This window comes from Falco rusticolus, chromosome 1 (genome assembly GCF_015220075.1).
Source record: "Falco rusticolus isolate bFalRus1 chromosome 1, bFalRus1.pri, whole genome shotgun sequence".
Taxonomy (NCBI): Eukaryota; Metazoa; Chordata; class Aves; order Falconiformes; family Falconidae; genus Falco; species Falco rusticolus.
In genome coordinates, this window is record NC_051187.1 from 58,008,069 (window position 1) to 58,027,134 (window position 19,066).

Here is a 19,066-nt window from a genome sequence, read left to right on the forward strand (position 1 = left end):
ACAACAGTCAAATGATTTTAAAATAACTGAAATTTTGAATCCACTCTGCTAGAGTAGAACAGGATTTATACAACAGTAGAGTAGAACCTATCATCAAGCTATAAGGAAAGCTATGGAAACATTTAAGCAAACACCTTGCCTTTGATCCTGATTACAATATAAATAAATCCACTATTATACACAGATAATAGCCTTTCAGTGCAATGATTGTAGTCTCAGCATTTTATATTACTTGCTGTCCTTCTGCATTCTTCTTGATTTCTAGGAAGTAGCTTAAATAACAACAGAAGGATGCATGTAGACACAGAAACATTTAACTCAGTAGTATCAAGGCCTTCTAAGCAGTAACAATAATGTTTTATAGTTTTTAATTCCAGGGACATCACTTTTAATCTGAAGTCTAAGAAGTATTATCTCTTGATGAAGAATTTATCTCCCAGAAAATAGGCTGCATTTTTACCATCTTCTGAATAACGATGACCACATTTTCAACAATTTAGATCCAGGAGTAAAGCAGCTGCTGGAGTCCAGAAAATAAAGAGTCAAACATCTCAGACACATGAATCTCTACTTAATTGGAATCCTTAACTGATGCATGAAATTAATACATGCAAGTAAAAGAAAAATTACTTTTTTGTGTTTCTTTGACCATTCTGTTTTATCTACACAGTGGATCACATCACAGGCTCAAGTCTGGCATACAATAAAATTATAATTCCTTGAAAATAACAGTATTAATTTAGAACAGTCCAATTATACTACTCTGTTTACTATGTAAATAATAAATTTACCTCTACATAGTAACAATAGTATTAATTTTTCTATTTCACCACACTTTGTCATAAATATTGCTAAATATTTAATAGAGAAAAATGTTAGTAGCAGTATTTTTCTGCATATACAAATATCTTTACAGTGGTATTTTAACAAACTAGGTGGAAAAAAATGAGGTCGAAACATTATTTATTTTTTTACTATGTATTTTAGCCCAAATACTGGCATCTGCCATTTCACCATTCACTTCACTGCCTATAATTCACACATTTCTAATACAAATGCACTATGTTAGCAACATTTGTTAAGACAGTGGAGGATCTTTTCTAATGATAAAGATGTTGGGAGCCTGTTGAATCTTTGTCATTGGAGTTCTTTAAGAACAAGCCAGAGATAGGCAAAAGAAATGATCTTCCTTTCTCAAAGAGGTGGACTAAACCTCATGAGTCTTTTGTTATTTTTCTATTGAGTACTGTTTTCCCATTAAGAATTATAACTTGTGACACAGTAAGGTGCTAAGAGTACATCTACAATAGAAACAACTACCTACATCACCTTTACTATTATGAAAGGAGCAATACTTCAGAAAAAATGATACAAACCAACAGCAAGTATTTTCCAAAATACTTGGCATAACGTTAAGAGTTACCTCTAATAAAACTCTTGTAATTATTCTCGCTTTTAGATGGATGTTAATGAAGATGTGTGTTTCTGGCAAAGCACACTTGTATGGACTCCCCCTTCTAAAACCTAACAAATCCAGCCCCATAACCACACTGTTCAGAAAAACAGTAAAAAAACCAATAATACTCCACAGGCAAAGAACTACGTATTTGATAAAGAACAAATGGGTAAGGTATAGACAGTGAAACAACCTTGATAAAAATACAGCTTCAAGACACGTTTAAGACTTCTCTGATTGTAAGCTAACTAAAGAATGTAAGTTAGGGCAGCTATATGGCTGCATTACCTGTCAGTAGCAAAAAGGTACTCAATGAGCATTCATTTTCCACTGAGGGATTGGCAAAACACATGAGCTATCAAGTCTTCTCTATGTCCCTTCCACTTATTTGGAAAGCCTCACACCATTTCAAAATACTGGTCATATTAAATGGGGAAGGTCTGCTGACAACACCTGTCACAAAAAGAGGTAGTATTAAAGCACTTACGCTACTGGTACAAAGTGGTTTCACTAGACCCACAGCTTAAAATGGGAAGGTAAAAATACATCTGTCTGTCCTCCTCTCTGCAAACCAGACCTCTCCACGACAAAAATCCTTCCACTGTGCCTCTACCACATCCCTTTCCACTAGTTACCATTCTAATATCTTACTGGCTGCACACCATGAGGAAGTAATGGACACAAGCATGGCTTGGCAAGGCTGGCACTCAGATTTGAAGGATACTCTTCACTGTTACGAATGTCTACCACCAGCAGCTTTGGCTTGCTAGACTTTGTTTTCTTCACAGGTGTTTTGGAATGACTAGGTCCTGTCAACTCACACAAATCAATCAGATCTTCTGCTGAAATGCGGGGTGATACCTCTGCCTTCAGGTCATCCAACTTGATGGAATCCCTAGACTTTAAAAGAAAAAAAATAATATTAGAGGTGACAATTACAGACATGGTGTTCTTTGAAACCTCTACTTAGTTGACAACCTCGAAGCCTAACAACCCAGTTAGACAGAAACAGATCTTTTCCTTGTAACTCTGAACTAGTCTGAGTTAAACTAGCCACACAGAGAAGCTCCAGTGCACTACCAAATGCCTGTCTTCCCTATTTTCTGTTGAAGTTGTTAAAAAATACAATTGGTTGATCATCTGTGCAAACTATTTTAGTTTGTAATTTCTTAATGAATTTTAATGAATTATTCACTGTGGTGAGGGGGTCATAAAACTCACAGAAAGTTTCTCAGCATCAGCAATTAAGTAAATGAGCTAGAAAGCACTCTCTGAAAGGCCTTGTGCTTGGAGGAGGAAAGAAGGGTAGCCATTGGAGACTTGACACAGAACATGCAGGGATGCCTCTGCAAGATACAGAGCTATCTAAACACCAGGCATTACCCCAGCCCAAAGACTAGGCATAAATCAGGACACCAGAAATGTAAGAAATAGCCCTGTATTATAACCCAGAAAATCTGTTCCTTTGTTTTGTGGGATGGGAGAATTGGGGGACACAACAGATAATGACAATGCCACACACCTGGTAGTACTCAAGCAACTAGTCTTGATAATACTTAAACTGCTTTTCATAAAAGAGCCTTCACTGTGAATTATCTCAGAATTATCTCTAAGTGCTAGCTTTTCTTCATTTCACATTCTTAAAAGCCCATGCGTATCTAAGTTAAGGAAAAAAAACCACCAACAAACCTTCCTTATTTTTGTGAATAACACGAGAATGCAAAAATCCCGTATTTTCATTAATTACCAACACATACAAATCTCTGAATTGCAGCAGAAAAAGTAAAATATGGTCACCGTAAGACATTGTGAAGTGTTTGAAGGCATGTCTCCACCTTCCTTCAGAGGTTTTACACTGCTGAAACTTTTAAATGCCATTACAATTATACTTTCACCCAAAAGAATTAGCTTGGCTCACTCAAAAAAAAAAAAAAGCATAAGGGAAACCTTCAGCTCATTCATTAGGGTAAAACTCTGATTCTTTATAAGTGATAGGCAAGAAGATCTGCAGTATGCCCTAGGCTTTTCTCCCTGAGAACACTGCGTTTGCAAAACCAATGTGAAGATCTGAAAGCTGAATGACTGCTAGTCACCTTTGCTATTATTACATATGCAAACATGAGACCTTTTTCTTTATGGTCTAAGCTACCCTGGTGGAACTTTCCAGAACCATACTTACACTAAAAGGTCCTCATATCACTTCAATTAAATGTTGAAAGTACTTTTTTTTTTTAAAAAAACTTTCATACACTATGTAATTAAAAATACATTAGCATGCACAGTAAAGTTAAGGAGCTAGTAAGTTATGCTTATTTATAGCCTTCTGCAGCAAGAACTTTTTTTTTTCTGTTGGTGTCTTTGCCATCACAGGTAGATTTTTAAAGCAGCTTGTTTTCATTATACTTTAATTCAGCAGATACAGAGTTAACAGATTGGTTACATATGCAAAAAACCCCAAAACATTATGGAACTCAACTTACTGCAAGAGTTATGACGTCAAAGATACATATGTACATCAAAGATAGAGCTTAGTCATCTTAAAACAGAACTGGCTTGTCTTGTGCAGCCACTGTGCCCTGTTCAGCAGGAGGTCAAATAAAGGCAAAAGTTGTTTATAACTAAGTCCACAGCTGTTTCTAGTGAGTTATTCTGGCTTGTCAGGAGACAGGAACAAACAGAATAACTAGGATTGGTTACAGGGAGCATCTTGTGAAAGATCTTCAGACTGTTTAGATATCTTATCCTTGAGGAAGAAGGCCTATATTACTGAAAAGGCCAACCATTTCATCATAAAGATTTGCTTGTGCGCTCTGCAGTTGTTCAGAACGAGCACAGGCATAGAGATGGACTACAGAAAGTGAAAAATAAAAAGAGCAGATAAACAGAACAAACAGAATGAGTCTATACAGTGCAGTCAAAATATAGGTCTTTTCTAAGAGCATCACAGTAGCAAATTTTCTGCTTTGAAAAAATATTGCATTTCTGTCACCTTCTTTTAGACTGCAGTGACCACACCAATTCAAGACACTATGTGCTTATAATCCATGAAACAGATTCAAGAGAACAGGAGTAACACACTGAAGGAAATGGAGGCATTACTAATTTGTATTAACCCAACTGACTATTGTTAGCTCTAGCTTTTGTTTTGGCTTCTAAACATAATAGTTTGTCATTTAAACTGAGGACTATTCAAAGTTTAGAGAACATGCTAGAAAGAATAGAGAGTCATACATATCTTTTCCTGAGTTATATCCCTGAAAAAAAAGACTACTTTGGCAGTCCTTCTGCAGTTAGAAATACCTCTGCTGTAAAGCTGGTTATCAAAAAGCACTCAAAATTAAAAAGAAAGCCAATAATTTTAATTCACGGAATATATTAGTCCACCAAACTGCCTTTTCCATTGTATATGATAATATTCAAAACAAAAGAATTTACAAATTGCTAGTCTTAGCATGTAATTTTCTCCCAAGTTCAGAATAATAGAGGTTGTGATGCTTTATAATCAGAAAAATGCTTGATTTTATGGATAATGTATTATTTGTTTAAACATAATAGATAATACTCAAGGGAGACCCGTTTCCATAAAAATAACAGTATGACAGAGGACACAGCCAACTCCCAGGTGCTGTCTAAAGTCACTTGGCAGCTGAGTAGCTGAATTTCCCCAAGGAGTCCAAGGAAATGAATTGCATCAAAGGGGAGGAAGAGGAACAAAGTAGTCAAAATCTTCTCACAAACTTCTGACTTGCCAAACAAATCTAGCAGTCCATGTCTAGGGGCTTCACAGCAGACACAAACTTGCAATATCCAAGAAAGGTAGTAATGTAGGTAGTGATTACCTAATTACACATTTGGCTGAGACAGCTTAATTTGCCTGGTGACTAAAACTGGCAGACATCACTACACCCTCCTGCCGACAGCTTCTCCCTCAGGAGAATGTTTGTGGAGCAGCACCGAGGGAAGGGAAGCAAGTCCGCTGCAAAAAGAGTTCAATCCTTGAAGCAGGGTCAGAGGATTACAGGGAATAATAAATACTCAGGTAGCAAAGTCAGGCATTATAAAAATGCAGACTATGCCAGTGAAGCTGGCTGAGATGACCTGAATTAAGTCTTCTGGAGAAACATTTACATTATGATGGAGTCTAGTTACACAACCACTTACTACTTTTATTTATAAAATTCTTGCCTAATTCAGCAGATGGGATGAATGCCTCAGGAAACAATAAAAGTTTAAGAGGAAAGCATGAAGTCTACAGCAGAAAACAAACCAGTGAAAACTCACCTATACTAATGTGAAAGCAGTTTCTCCTTAGCCAAAAACATAAAAGCCACAGGAAGTGCTGCACAGGTAGATCCTATTTGTCATGTCAATAGTTTTTAATAACCAGGACAAGGATTTTTTTTTTCCCCCCTCCTTTAACTGGGCTGAAAATAAGGAGAAACAGATTCAGCTGTGAATTTGAGAACCATCTTTGTTTTGCTTTAACCTAGTATGTCCAGATCTGCCTAAATGGTGTATGTTCAGTGACACAAAGCTGCAGCCTAAAGCTCCTTGACAGACTTGCAGAAAATAGAATTACTGAATAAATTATTTTAACAACTGTTTTATGAGACTAATTTCTTTCCTTGAAATTGCAAAGTGAAATAAGTGCATGCGCTTATAAGATCATCTTTCCTAACTACATTTAAAAATTTGACTTTATATTCTGTATCTGGTAACAACTATATTTCATGTCAGAGATTTTCTCACAGGAATTTTCCAATGAACTTTCATGCAGCACAAGCTGAACACAGCTAACACCAAGCTGTCAATCATTCTCCCCAGTCCTGCTCACACCTCCTTATCATACCACCATCCTGCTAGACATACTTGTAGTTTGGCATTGGACTTGAGTTCAGAGAGCTCTTGAGACGGTCATGGCCCCTGGGCACCCAAATCTTGCAACTTCTTTTGAAACTAACACCTTTCCTACTCCTCTCCGCAACAGTGTTCCAGCTGTTTTCTACTACCTCACTGAGTACTCTCTTTGCCTCAGCCCAGCCAAGTAAAAGGAGATGCATGAGATGCAGGCTGACATTTTAAGACAGGAGGCTTAACATTTGTCCTGACTGCTGGCTTCAATTCCCTGTTTAGGCTTTATTATGTCACTCCAGGCATTGGTTTCTGGCTGGGAAACAACAGGTGAAGGAAGGGAAAGGGCCCAATTTAAACCTAATCCTTTGAGTAAGGTTAGCTTCTTTTGGGAAAAGTTTATGGCACTGACAGTCTCTTAGTAATTATTTACAAACATCCAACAAATTGTGAAGAGCAAGTAGTATCCAACTGAGATTTTGAATCCAGCTAAATGAAGTTGCAGACAGTCACATCTCAGGACATCTGCTTACAATATCTGGATCAATTCCTCATCTGCAATTTTTTGTTTGTTTTAAATAATGAAGGGAGTATAAGGACTATTCTAAAAACCTGAACTTCCACACTAGAAATACTTACTACTTTATTGCAGGGTACAAACAGATCAGTTAACAAAAAATACCCAGGATAACAACTGGGAAAAGCTTAAGTCGAAATAGCATATCACATACAAAAGACACTTGTTTCTTCCCTTCAATTATCCTTCTCCTGTGATCTATTTACTCTTTTACAAGGCAAACATGGTATATGATTTCTAAAAAAACACCCCTTACTCTTTCTTAAAAAAAGGCAAAAGCTCTACTTTAAGCACAGTGCCAGAGGGTAGTTAAAAGTCCAGTTGCACATTTGTGTAGCGCTCCAACAGTTTAGTCAACGTACTCATGGTTTTAGAGGTAACGTAAGAAATTGTATACTGACTACAGCACTAATATTGAGAACTGTGTTCATATACAGAGATAAACTGTCATTACTTAGAAAAGGTAAGAATTATCAGAAAGATACACACACATTTTCACACACATGTACATATGTGCTAAGATACTGAGTTTACTACTTAAGTTGCTTTCTCTGTTTTCCTGCAAAGAAAAAAGACTTATTTTAGCATATCCTAACTTCAAGCATGAATCTTCCTTTAGACTAGTCATCTAGAAGTTGTTTATCAGGGAAGACTGCTTAATCAGTAGGCTGGAAATAGGAAAAAGAGTAATTAAGCTGAAGTCTGAGGTCTACTTGCCTCCTAAAAGTTTCTCTGACAACACCCTAAATTCTTTACTTTCAAAGTACTTATTCTTCTCACCCCATTAATTTTCAAATAGGCCTGGGAATTGCTAAGCCATATGCATTTACTGCTCTTAATAAGAAGAAACAGGCATTAAGAATTTAATATTTTTTTTTTTAATATTAAGAATTAAAGCTGCTTAAGCACTCTCAAATTAGAAGTCAAGCTTCGGAAAGATTAAAGCGCTCCAAGAACATGAGACTGGCACAATCATAGCTCCTATCTCTTGTTCCATTAGTCTGTAATCTCTTACAGGCATTTCATCCTGGCTATTAAATGGAGATATAAAAAGTTTTTTTGAGAAAATAAGCAAGTATCTTCAGTTCTGCTGAACCTGAACTTAACAGTCTCATCTGATAAACACAGAAGCTGTAAAGCAACTTTTTATCCATGTGAAGGACAGCTTTATCTGAGTTGAAGCAGGGTTCCCCTGCTTTTGTCTTTGAAGTTGGCAAAACTTAATGCCGCAAATATAATACAGAAGGAACTTCAGCCTGAAAGTCAGTATAATTAAAATCTGGGGTTCAAGTAAAATAATCTATTCGAAGCATCAAAATCCTTCATAAAGAAACATGCTTCATGGAAGATGTTATTCCATATTTTTGGAACACAATGTTTCATTTCTAAATCAATGTATGCACGTATACCTAAGAATAAGATGACAAAAATATTTTAAAGCCAGCTTAGAAGATAATGGTTTCAAAAGATTTCTGAAGAACTAATCAAACAGAGAAAGAGACAAAAGCAGATTCACATAGCAACCACAGACGCAACTCTGAATCAAGGGTCCACTAGCTTGTAACAGACATTGCTGTTTGTGTTTGGTTTTAGTTTAAAGAACCATAATGGAAGAAAACTAATACATTTTTTACAGTGAATTCCACCTAACATAATATTTAATGTCATGGTGCCATCATATAAGCTTTGGGATAAATATATTTATACAGAGTAGTGTTATTTTATACCAACTAAAATATAGCAGTCAGATGAAAACAACTGGTAGAAATGAAGAGGGAGAATAAGCAAGAACAGGACACTTCAGAACAGCTTTGTAGACAAAGCCACTGCTATCATGTTTTTATCAAAAAAGCAGTTTTTATGACAGGCAGAGTCAGTTTTCAGGAAGTATCAGAAAACAAGACCAAGGAAGAACACTGGATTTTACCTGCATCATCTAAAAGGATTTTATGACTGAAACTAATCATTACTAGTGTGTTTGCACTAGTATTTTCTATGTAAATTGTTTCGTTTATATCCTTCATAATTAAGCAGATGAAGGCAGCGCTTCATTCCCTAGGAACTTTGCATGTTTATTTTTGGCGGGATATTTTTGTTTGTTTGTTTTTAAACAAAGAGAATGACTCCCATTGCTCCCTTGAATTCTGATGGTCAGATAAAAAGTACTTAATTCCTGCACCAATGGAGAAAGAATGATGCTTAAATCTACTGTTACTGACAGAAAGAGGCCTATACAGGAAGGGAAGTAGTCTAATGATCATAAACAAATAAAAAGGAATACGTGTCTTGAGACACTCCCTAATCATATCCTCCCCGGCTTTCATGACTGTTATTAGCAAAGGATCACACAAAAAGGCTTCAATGTTTTCTGATGTTCAATCAAGACTACTTATAAAGTAGCAGCAGCCACATTTCCAGATTTCAGGAACTGGTTTCTCAATTTTTCAAACGCTCAAGAACCACTTCTCTACACCATCTCTCTAGCAAAACCATTCTTACACTTCAGATTCAGTCCTCCCTTGCCATCCTGTTCTACTTGTCACATTTCCAAGTGAAAACATTGGTGATTACCTTCTCTATGTTCCCTATCTCCCTCTACTTCCTAATTCTTCAGTTTGCAGTTTGCTCTGTTTCATTTTGCAAGCGGTATTCTTCCACCCCCTCTACCACCCTGACTCCCCCACAAGGTGCCCTGCTCCATAACCCACACCTTAAGGAGTGCACAAACAGCAACCTGTAGCTAATTATCATTCATAAATATCCTCCAAACATCTTCAAACACCATTGTAGGCAGTCTACAAAAATTTAAGTGAGCTCTGCTTGCCAAAGTAGCTCATTATTACAGAAACTTGTCTCTTTTCTCCCTGGAATAACATAATTGAGTGAATAAGCTGAGTCAGCAGAGCAGAAAGACAAGTTATTCCCTTTTGCAGCTAGGCAGACACGATGCGAAATGATAAAATGGGTAAACACTTCTCACCACTGCAGGGAACCATTCTAAAATACAAAGCTGAGCCATAATCCAGCTCTGCCTGAAAATACCCACAAGATGCTTTAACATGAAATAAAATGAAGTAAAATCAGCAGCATGAATGATCTTGCAAGCCTTCCCCACTTCTCATCAGTGCCTCTTTTTTTTCCTTGATAGATGCTCTCTCCTTGACATGTTATTACTTTGCTTTGAGAAAAAATACTACAGGATGTTAAGAATACAAACTGTCAGAGATTCCCTCGCTTTCTTCAAAAACAAAACCAACAGGAATTTAATATCACATCTCAATGCAAATGGCAACTGAAAAAGGAACTTCCTTTCCCTCACAATGTGATCATGTATGTCACTTGGTGTCAAAGACCTTGGATTTAGACAATCCATCTTTTTTCAGGATTCAATTGCAGTTGCTATTCATCCATGATTCCTGTTTTCTGAACAATGGCAGCACAGCTGAGAGTTATTTACCACTGTGAAGCCTGCCAAAGAGCAGAACGTACTGTTAAGGCTCTACCTTAACAGGTGACTATTAAGAGGAGTGCCGAATTTGAGCAACTGTCAAAAAGTTTGATAATTTGGTTAGCCAGACAGTTACACTGTAAGCTGTATGTGCTTTTCACATCAATCTCCTTGGATTTCTGTACCACTCTGCTCATTTTAGAAAACTGTGCCAAAGTTTTGGTGAGATACATGTAAGTCATCATTTTAGCATCAACAGAAACATTATGCCCATCTACTTAAAATGTGTTCATTCATGTGGCTCCGTGACTACCACTTGCTGCAGATTCACCTTCACAATCAATGCGTACTCTTTTTTCTAGTTATGCTGTCACACATATTTGAAAATCAGATTTTCCACTGGCAACAACGGCAGATGAGAAAATACATTTACATAGCCATAACCTTTTTACGAGCAGATGAAGATGATGACACGATCACATAGGCCACCAGCCAATTTGTACTAGCCCGTCAACTGCAAGAACGCAGCAACAGCACCAGGCAAAAGAGCTGTATTCAGGAAAGTATTTTTCATCATCTCACTGCACTTCACAATAAAGTTAGATCATAGTGACACTGCATCTTGACCCAACTGAGAAAATGCACAGCACTTAGCCTGGCCTGAGGTGCATTAAGGGATGCAATGGAATCCTGGATTCGAGGTTAGCCTAAGGTGGGCTCCTATAGAGACCTATTTAGAGGAAAAGAATAGGGTAGGACAGAGGACTACAGAGTAGAGAAAAAAAACACCTTAGGCCTTTAATAGAAATAAGTGTCTCCAACATAATACATCCCCACCCCATATGGTGAAATTTCATTTTTCTTATGTCTTCTCAATAGCACTGTTCCACAGCACTGTGCTCCAGGACATAACTTCCACAGCAGGAATATATGGCACACACACGGGATAGTGCATGCTGGAATTAAGAGTTGCTGTGAGTGGCAGGAGGTAGCTATGTCTGTGCACCTTAGCATATTTGTCTGTGAAATAAACTACTAAGATTCTTGAGTTTACTTCTTCTCCAAAACCTGACTTCAAAAATTTCTCCCAAACTCCACTGCCTTGTAATGCTACAAGAATACACATCAAAAATGTAATACCAAGCGGACCACTTGTCTCTGCAGTATCTAATTGTACTTAATGCTGAATAAAACATTAATCTTCTTAGATCCATGCTGATCCTAAACCTAATTTTAGCACACTCATTGGGTTATTCTGAGTGTTACTTTTCTCTTTTTTCACATACACACTGCACTGCTTTTTAATTTTCCTTTCTTTTTAGATGTAGGCCACTATTTTTTTTTTTTTTGGATAAAATATGGATTATTTAAGTATGAAATAAAACTATCACCCATGAAAACATACCAAGTATTTATAATGGTTGCCAAAAACTTATTTCCACTATAGTTCTCCCTCTCAAAGAAGTCCGGAGTCAGTGCTATAAGATGTGGGAACAAGCAAAATAACTGTGTCTTCAGCCAGACAGCCAGCTTGCAATTCAGGACCACAACAGCCTGAAATTGTTCTCTCCTCAGCAGCTCATGAGCTGATCTCTTGATGTATTTCTCAGGAGAAAATTCTAAAGCATCCCTCACAAAACATTAACTTTACATCATATTGTCAGGAATCCAATAAATAATTACCTAAGGTATTTATATATATATTTATCATTCATAAATATCCTCCAAACATCTTCAAACACCATTGTAGGCAGTCTACAAAAATATAAATATCCAATAAATAAAAAACACTAAGGTGTATGACTACATCCTAACATTCTCCATGCACTGTATGTGCATAAACAAAAACAACAACAAAAAAAAAAGTGTTTGAAAAATAGCTTACTGCTACTACTCTTTAGTGAGACAGAGCAAATTTCTGCTTGCTAAAACTTAGTTATAACGTAAGGCTTTGCTCCAGCTGTACTTATGGAAAGAAACAGTTGCACAACATCAAGCTTTTAAGAATGGAATGATACCACCTCACATATCACAGAGATCACCATCAATAATCAGTGAGAAAAACTGGCATCACTCAATGCAGACAGAAAAAGCACAGGTAAAAGCCACCGTGCTACTTTTGCAGAGCTCAGGATCAGATTGCCAGCTGAGTGTTGAGTACAGCTGGGCACATACAACACTGGCCAGAGAGAACTCAGAAATTCTGGTTTTCCTCCATTTTTCATTTGAATCTTCCAATAGTTTACTTTGGCAAGGACTGACCTCAGACCACATTACCACTACTACCATATGCATTTCAAACAGTGTCATCACACAGGATACCCTCCACAGGGGCTAAGATTGGGTGCAGAAAGGAAAAACAGAGTTGGCTGAAATCCAAACTATTTAACAGCTGTAGCAAACTTGAATGCACTCTTCTGTTGTGTTTATTACTTTACTATGGGTCCAAACCTCTCTTTATCTTGTAAACAGCTCATTTGTCAATAAATTCCACACATTAAAGGGTGGCAATGATAGCTGCTATATTTCTTACTCTGCTATATAGTGCCTACTGTTTATGATTTTTTAAAGTAAAACTTAAAAAAAAAAAAAGACAAGTGAAACTCCCAATATTTAATTGATCAATTTCACAATCTGATTTTAAACTCAGAATCTGATTTTAAAACAATTTCCAAATCAGGAAAAAAACCAAAACCCAAAACTGAAACCACAACATTCCCACAAGGTGCAGAGAAAGAGAACTGGCTAAATTTTTTAAAAATTAATTTGACAGGTGTAATTATCCTCACCTCACCCACCCAGCACATTCGTTAATCAGTCATGGAATCCCAATTGTAGGAGGTCAAAAAGGTCAAATACACCCCACTTTCAACTTCAAAGTGAGTATAATTGCAAAGACTTGTGAGGAAAGACTAGGTGGACAATCAGTGAATCCAGAACCTGAGCCTAAGGCAGCAGAGTGCTGTGGCTGCTCCAACTGCCCCACTTAAATACACCCCAGACTGACTCAGAAACAAAGTGTCTACAAGGTATGTTTACAAAATATGATCTAAGTGAGTATCTAACAAACTATTAAAGCACCATGTAAATAATATTTACATTATTATAAACATACTCTAATTCTGCCTCAACTAAGAAACAACACAGCACATTTGTTCCAATGAGTTTACATTCAATTAAAATAACTGGTATTTATATTACAACTTAAAAAAAATCACAACATTCATTAAAGACTCTTAAATTAATATTCAGGATCAGTTATTTCCTAAGCCATATATTTCTTGTTTTATCCACTCTGGTAATTTATTTAATACTTAATCTTCTATCAGAAAAAGTCCTAAAACATAAGAAGATACATTCACATTTTCAAAACCAAGCAGAGTAAAGAAAGTACTAAAAAAGGCTTCCTTCAGCTAATTTAGCCTGCAGAACCAAAGCACTGGAAGAAGAAGTTTCCTTACACTCCCCACTTCCCGATTGCTGGCTGCCTGGCTTATGAGTATTGTAAAAACTTAAAAAAGCTAAAAAATATACAGAGAAAGTTTTAAAGCTTGCAACAATTCCTAAAAATATTTGCTAGAACTTGGTGAGCTTATGACATGTCTAATTAAATAGTGATTTGTTTATTCACTCATAGGAGAATGACATAAAAGGTTTATTTTAACCAACCCATCTCAAAAATTACAAATAAACCCGATTTCTCACTCAAGCTGCTGGCAGCTTGCTGGCAGCTACAATCAGAAAACAGAAGCATCAGAGGCATGTGCAAAATAAATTAGAAACATAACTTAGATCTTGGTCAGTTAATGCTTTAAACAACATGAACTAAAGACATCTGAGGAATATCTTTCTGTTGAGGCAGTCATAAGACCCTTGAGGCAGAATATATATACCAGCCATTATGAACTGCATGGACACTGCACCACTGCACTTGGACATCTCCTAGCTTGTACAATGAAACAGAAATCTTGGTATACACTACTCATCGTGCTTCTTTTAGAAGAACAGATAGACTTCACACACCAATTATTTAAGGGCTTAATATAGACCCAGTCAATACATATGGACAAATATATCCTAGGTGCACACAGCAAATGAGAAGCAACTGAGTACTGGCATATTTATTGCACATGGGGCCGAATTCCCACCTGTAAGAAGTCTGTCATGCAAGCTATCCTTGATTATCTGCAAAGAAAAGTTAGCATCAGGAAAATTTGCTCATATCATTTTTGGTAAAAAGAAATGTTCTTCATGTTTGCCTTGTTTCATCAAGCCATTAAAGTCACCTTCCCACTTAGGTATTCATCAAAACCAAAATGATGAACTGGATTGGTGGCATTTAAATTGGCTCAAGGATCAATAATAGTAAGGTAGACTTTTCTCCCGTTGAATGCTTTCATTCCCCAACATTCATCACGAACTCCCACCCTTGAAAAGAGAATTGGCAGTAGAAGACCAAGATGAAGGCATAATTGTATCAGCCTCGGGATTTCTGGGAGTCCACCTGCCATACCTGAGCAGACATTGATAAAGAAACTGCATCATTCTCTTGTTTTTATTTAGAAAGAGAAAGAGTATATCTACCATGTCTATAATAACAGAGATACAGACATAGCAGAAAATCGTTACATGACAAGTGTTACTTGTCTCTGTGATTCCCTGACATTCAAGAATAACACTTTTGGAGTTTCCAGGGGATAAAGGTAAGTTTCAGAAAGAGTAAGAAAAAAAAAATCATCCATGTACTGGTCAAGAAAAAATTACAGACACAAATTTGAGTAGACTACTATTAAAATTCAGTAGTGAATTTAAAGAGGGTTTTCTGTTCTTATTTTTGACATTTTATCTTTCTCAAAATAAACATGCAAAACCACTTAAGATGTATATTCATTCTCTCTGAGACTATTTCCTCCTTGAGATTTTATCTCAGTAGAAATATGCTCTACTGGTTGAAAGAGTAAAAGATTAAGCAACACACAAGTTCAGGAGGGAAGACAGCATCCAAGCCTACTTATGAAGTTACAAATAGATGCCACTAAAATGAATACTAAGCAATGCTAGTGATAAAAAGAGTCAAAACAGTTCTGGTTTACTGGCTGTTGATTTAGGGAGAAAGCTGCTCACCCAGGGGCAAATACTTCTCATGTTATTATTAACCAAAGCACTATAACATGAAGATACACACAAATATTGAGTATCCAATAAAAAGCACTTAAACTGAAACAGTTTAGAAGGAAAATACAAATATAGGAGAAAGCTGGTGTTTAGATTTAAATACACTAAACAATGTTTCAGAAAGTCCTAAATTCCCTTCAGAAGCAAACCTACAGCTTTGGTTACAAAGGAATTGTTTCCTACCCTAGCCACCCTCAAATACAGAGGTGACTCACAAATATAAAACTGGAGACACAAGTATAGTGCAAAGAGCTTGTCCAAATAATGGCCAACTAAACAGGTGGGGAAACAGCAAAGTAATTTTTTTAAGAGCTAGACTGACCAGCAAGGACACAATGGTGTTTTAGGAAATCCATTAAAGGTTACTATGTGTACTAAAGATTGAACTCAGATTCTACAGCTTTCAAGTATAAAAAAAGTTCCCCCCCGAGGGACCACCAGTAGAGGACATGTCTGAAGAAACAGATCGATAGCTCAGGATTAAGGTTAAAAAAAACAAACCCAAACCCAAAAAACCAGATACCTTTGGGTGTAAATAGTGTATTTCACAAATACTTTCAAATTTGTTTTAGCAACATTGCTCAAACCCCTGAGAAACGTCATCTTATAAAGTCAAATATCCAGAAGTGCAGAACTGGTCACAAATGAGGAGTAACTTATCGGTGGCTCACATTATGCAGAGTTTTCAAAGTCTGAACTATGGGTCCTGACAGAACCATAACATACATTGCTTGTACGTGTCTGTCTCAAAATCCAACACACAAAAATACAGCACATGAAAGCAACCGTATTTGTAGACTATAACTTGATAGATGAATCTGCTTCCTTGTCATTCAGGCGTCCGTGAGATTACTCTGCTACAGAAAAAGTCTGAATGTGTTCACATATTTCTGATATCACATAGTGCTGCTCCATATGATGAGCTAAAAAACACCACTACAGCAGTACCCAAAAAGTGCAATACACTTCAGCTTCAAAAGAAATGAAACCATCAGATACACTGCAGTAAATGAAGAGTCCTTTGCTGTTAAGTAGAAAGAAGTAAAAATGAAAGAGAAGGCAACAGAAGTTACGTGGGGTTTTTTTTGTGTGTGGGTTTTTTTCTCCCCTTTCTCTACAACATAGCAAAAACATTAGCTTAATTCCTTAGAAATTATGGGATGGGTGAGCCTAGTTGCTGGCACCATAAACAAACACAACTTCTGGTATGTAAATAAAATTACTTTTGGTAAAAAACAGCCCCAAAATTTCTAGGAAATAGAAGAATACTGAAAGAAACTTTGCTTGACCCAAAATAATGGATTTTTATCTCTGCTACACATACAAATCTTTGTTCTGTTTACAGTTCAGTAGACATCACTGCTTTATCCTGTCTCCCTCCTTGCTACTTCCAAGTCCCTTCACTCTTGCTTGGACACAGAAAGGCACAAGCACAACCTCAGAACTGAGAAGACTTGTCTTTTAACTCTTTATTGTAACATTAAGAAAAGCTAGCACATACACAAAAACATTTTCACTGTGAGCACTGTCAGACATTAGATCAGGCTGCCAAGAGAGACTGCATAATCTCTTTCCTTGGAAGTTTTCATGACCTGATGGAACAAAGCCCTGGGCAACCCCATCTGAATTCAGTGTTCAGCCTGTCTTCTGCAGATGACTTCCTAAGGTCTTGTCTCAATTACTCTATGAATGTGCAGCCTTTAGCTCATTCAGAAAGTCTCTCCACATCTTTCTAGAACATGTTGCTCAGCAGCAATTGTATTGGCTATACTTCCTGTATGACAACAACCAGTATTCTTCTGTTATTTCATTTTTCTTCCCAATTGCCTTTCTATATCCACCTATCATTTCTTAAATCCTGTAAGCTCTTTGGAGTTTCCTTTTATTCTGCATTTGTATGTCTAACACTTTGAGTCCTGAATTTGGGCTTAAGGCTTCCAGAAAATACAACAATAGAAAAAAAAAATATCAAAGCTAAAGTAAAAAAAAAACAAACCAGAAATAACTGAATATCAGACTCTGGTTTAAGTAGTACTTAAAAAGTAAGATATGCTCAAGTGACAATACAGTTTTTAGTTTCTTAGTAGTTAGGAAAAACAGATGGGAAGACTAAAACCTAATGCAATTGACCAAATAGATATGGCAGGTCTATATATACTTCCCCTGTTATTCTGACATACTCACATGAATGAATTCTGATTGTAGGAAAAAATGGAAGGAAAAAAAAACCCAAATAAAACTGTTTACTTTTTAAGAGACTGACTAGATTTACACTGCTGAGAGGAAGGAAGGAATATTTTCAAATTGCCATTTATCAGGTAGTGTATTTGACAAGAGAAACAACCATCAGATTTTACTGGAGAGAGAAGCGAAAAACATTTTTGCTAAACCAAGTATTTAATGCATATATACTCTTAGCCACTAGTAATTCTTTGCCAAGACAAACACTAGCATAATTCACATACTACCTCTCAAAATAATTTGAGCCATACATTTAACCTAACATGCCAAGATGGAAAAAGCTGCCAGAGCTATCTGCATCACTTTCCAGTTACCTATTTCTCGCTGGCAAACTATTCTTTTTATTATTTTTCTCCTAAGATAAACCCTGTTTGTAGTTCTGCAGGTGAGTTTTGGACATTGGTCTGTTGTGGTAACAAACACCACAGAACCAAAGGAGCAGGAGTTGGGAGAGGCAGAAACAGGGCACAAGAAGAAATAATTTTATTGGCATGTACATCAAAGCAGCGGAGGTTCAAAGCAGCCAAGTTAAAAAAACCACAAAACTGAACAACCTTTCAGTTAATTTCCATTCATTGCATTGGATCGTTCATCAAAATTAATAACATGGCATAGGCTCTAATGCTGTGCACTAGCCAACAAGCAAACGTGATCATCAGATGAATGTGTCAAACCCCTGCACTTGGAAGTGACAACATAAATGCCAGTAACCGAGGTTTGGTGGGTATTTTCTTCTTGATTAAATTTTAAAGAGAAAAAACCACCTAAGGCAGGAGAAGCACACAATCTGAACAATTCCGCCCCCCCCCCCCCCCCCCCAATTCTCAGGTCACTTACTAGGTCACTTCGAGGTGTCTCCTGATAGTCTGCTGAAAAGCAGGACATGGAACTTCTTGTGCTGTTGCTCTCACTGGCTTGCTGTGGAGGCTGGGCATATTGCCTGTATGTAGCACTTTTTGGTGTCCAGCGAAACAAGTTGATTGACTCACGAACACAACGCTCAATATCAATCTCTGATCAGGGGTTTAAAGAAAAAACAAGAAACGCAAGCATGAAAAATCAGTAAAGCCAATTAATCTAGCTATTACATTGCTAAATATACATCCACCCATCCATAACTCTGTCCTCCCCCCTGCCCTAAAAGAGTATGCAGTTCTCAAAAACGTTTTCCCATTTGAAAAAAAACACTTAGATTTTTTTTTATGAAATGCTAGCAAAGACATTTTCATTATTAATTTTATCCCTAGTTACATAGGGAAATCTGTTTAAGAGAAGTGCAACAGAATTTTAACCTGCAAAGACAGGAATATAATCAAAA

General features: G+C 36.8%; 1 protein-coding gene across 3 annotated transcripts in view; it reads right to left on the reverse strand.

Moving 5' to 3' along the window:
* Window positions 1-19,066, reverse strand: part of TBCK (TBC1 domain containing kinase) — a 118,001-nt gene that overhangs the window by 15,264 nt on the left and 83,671 nt on the right. For all 3 annotated transcript variants that reach the window (XM_037380576.1, XM_037380587.1, XM_037380596.1), the window contains exons 23-24: window positions 18,586-18,761; window positions 2,181-2,356 (exon numbers count right to left, since the gene is read on the reverse strand). In XM_037380576.1, coding sequence (XP_037236473.1) covers window positions 2,181-2,356; window positions 18,586-18,761 — 352 coding nt within the window. The remainder of the gene's footprint in view (window positions 1-2,180; window positions 2,357-18,585; window positions 18,762-19,066) is intronic.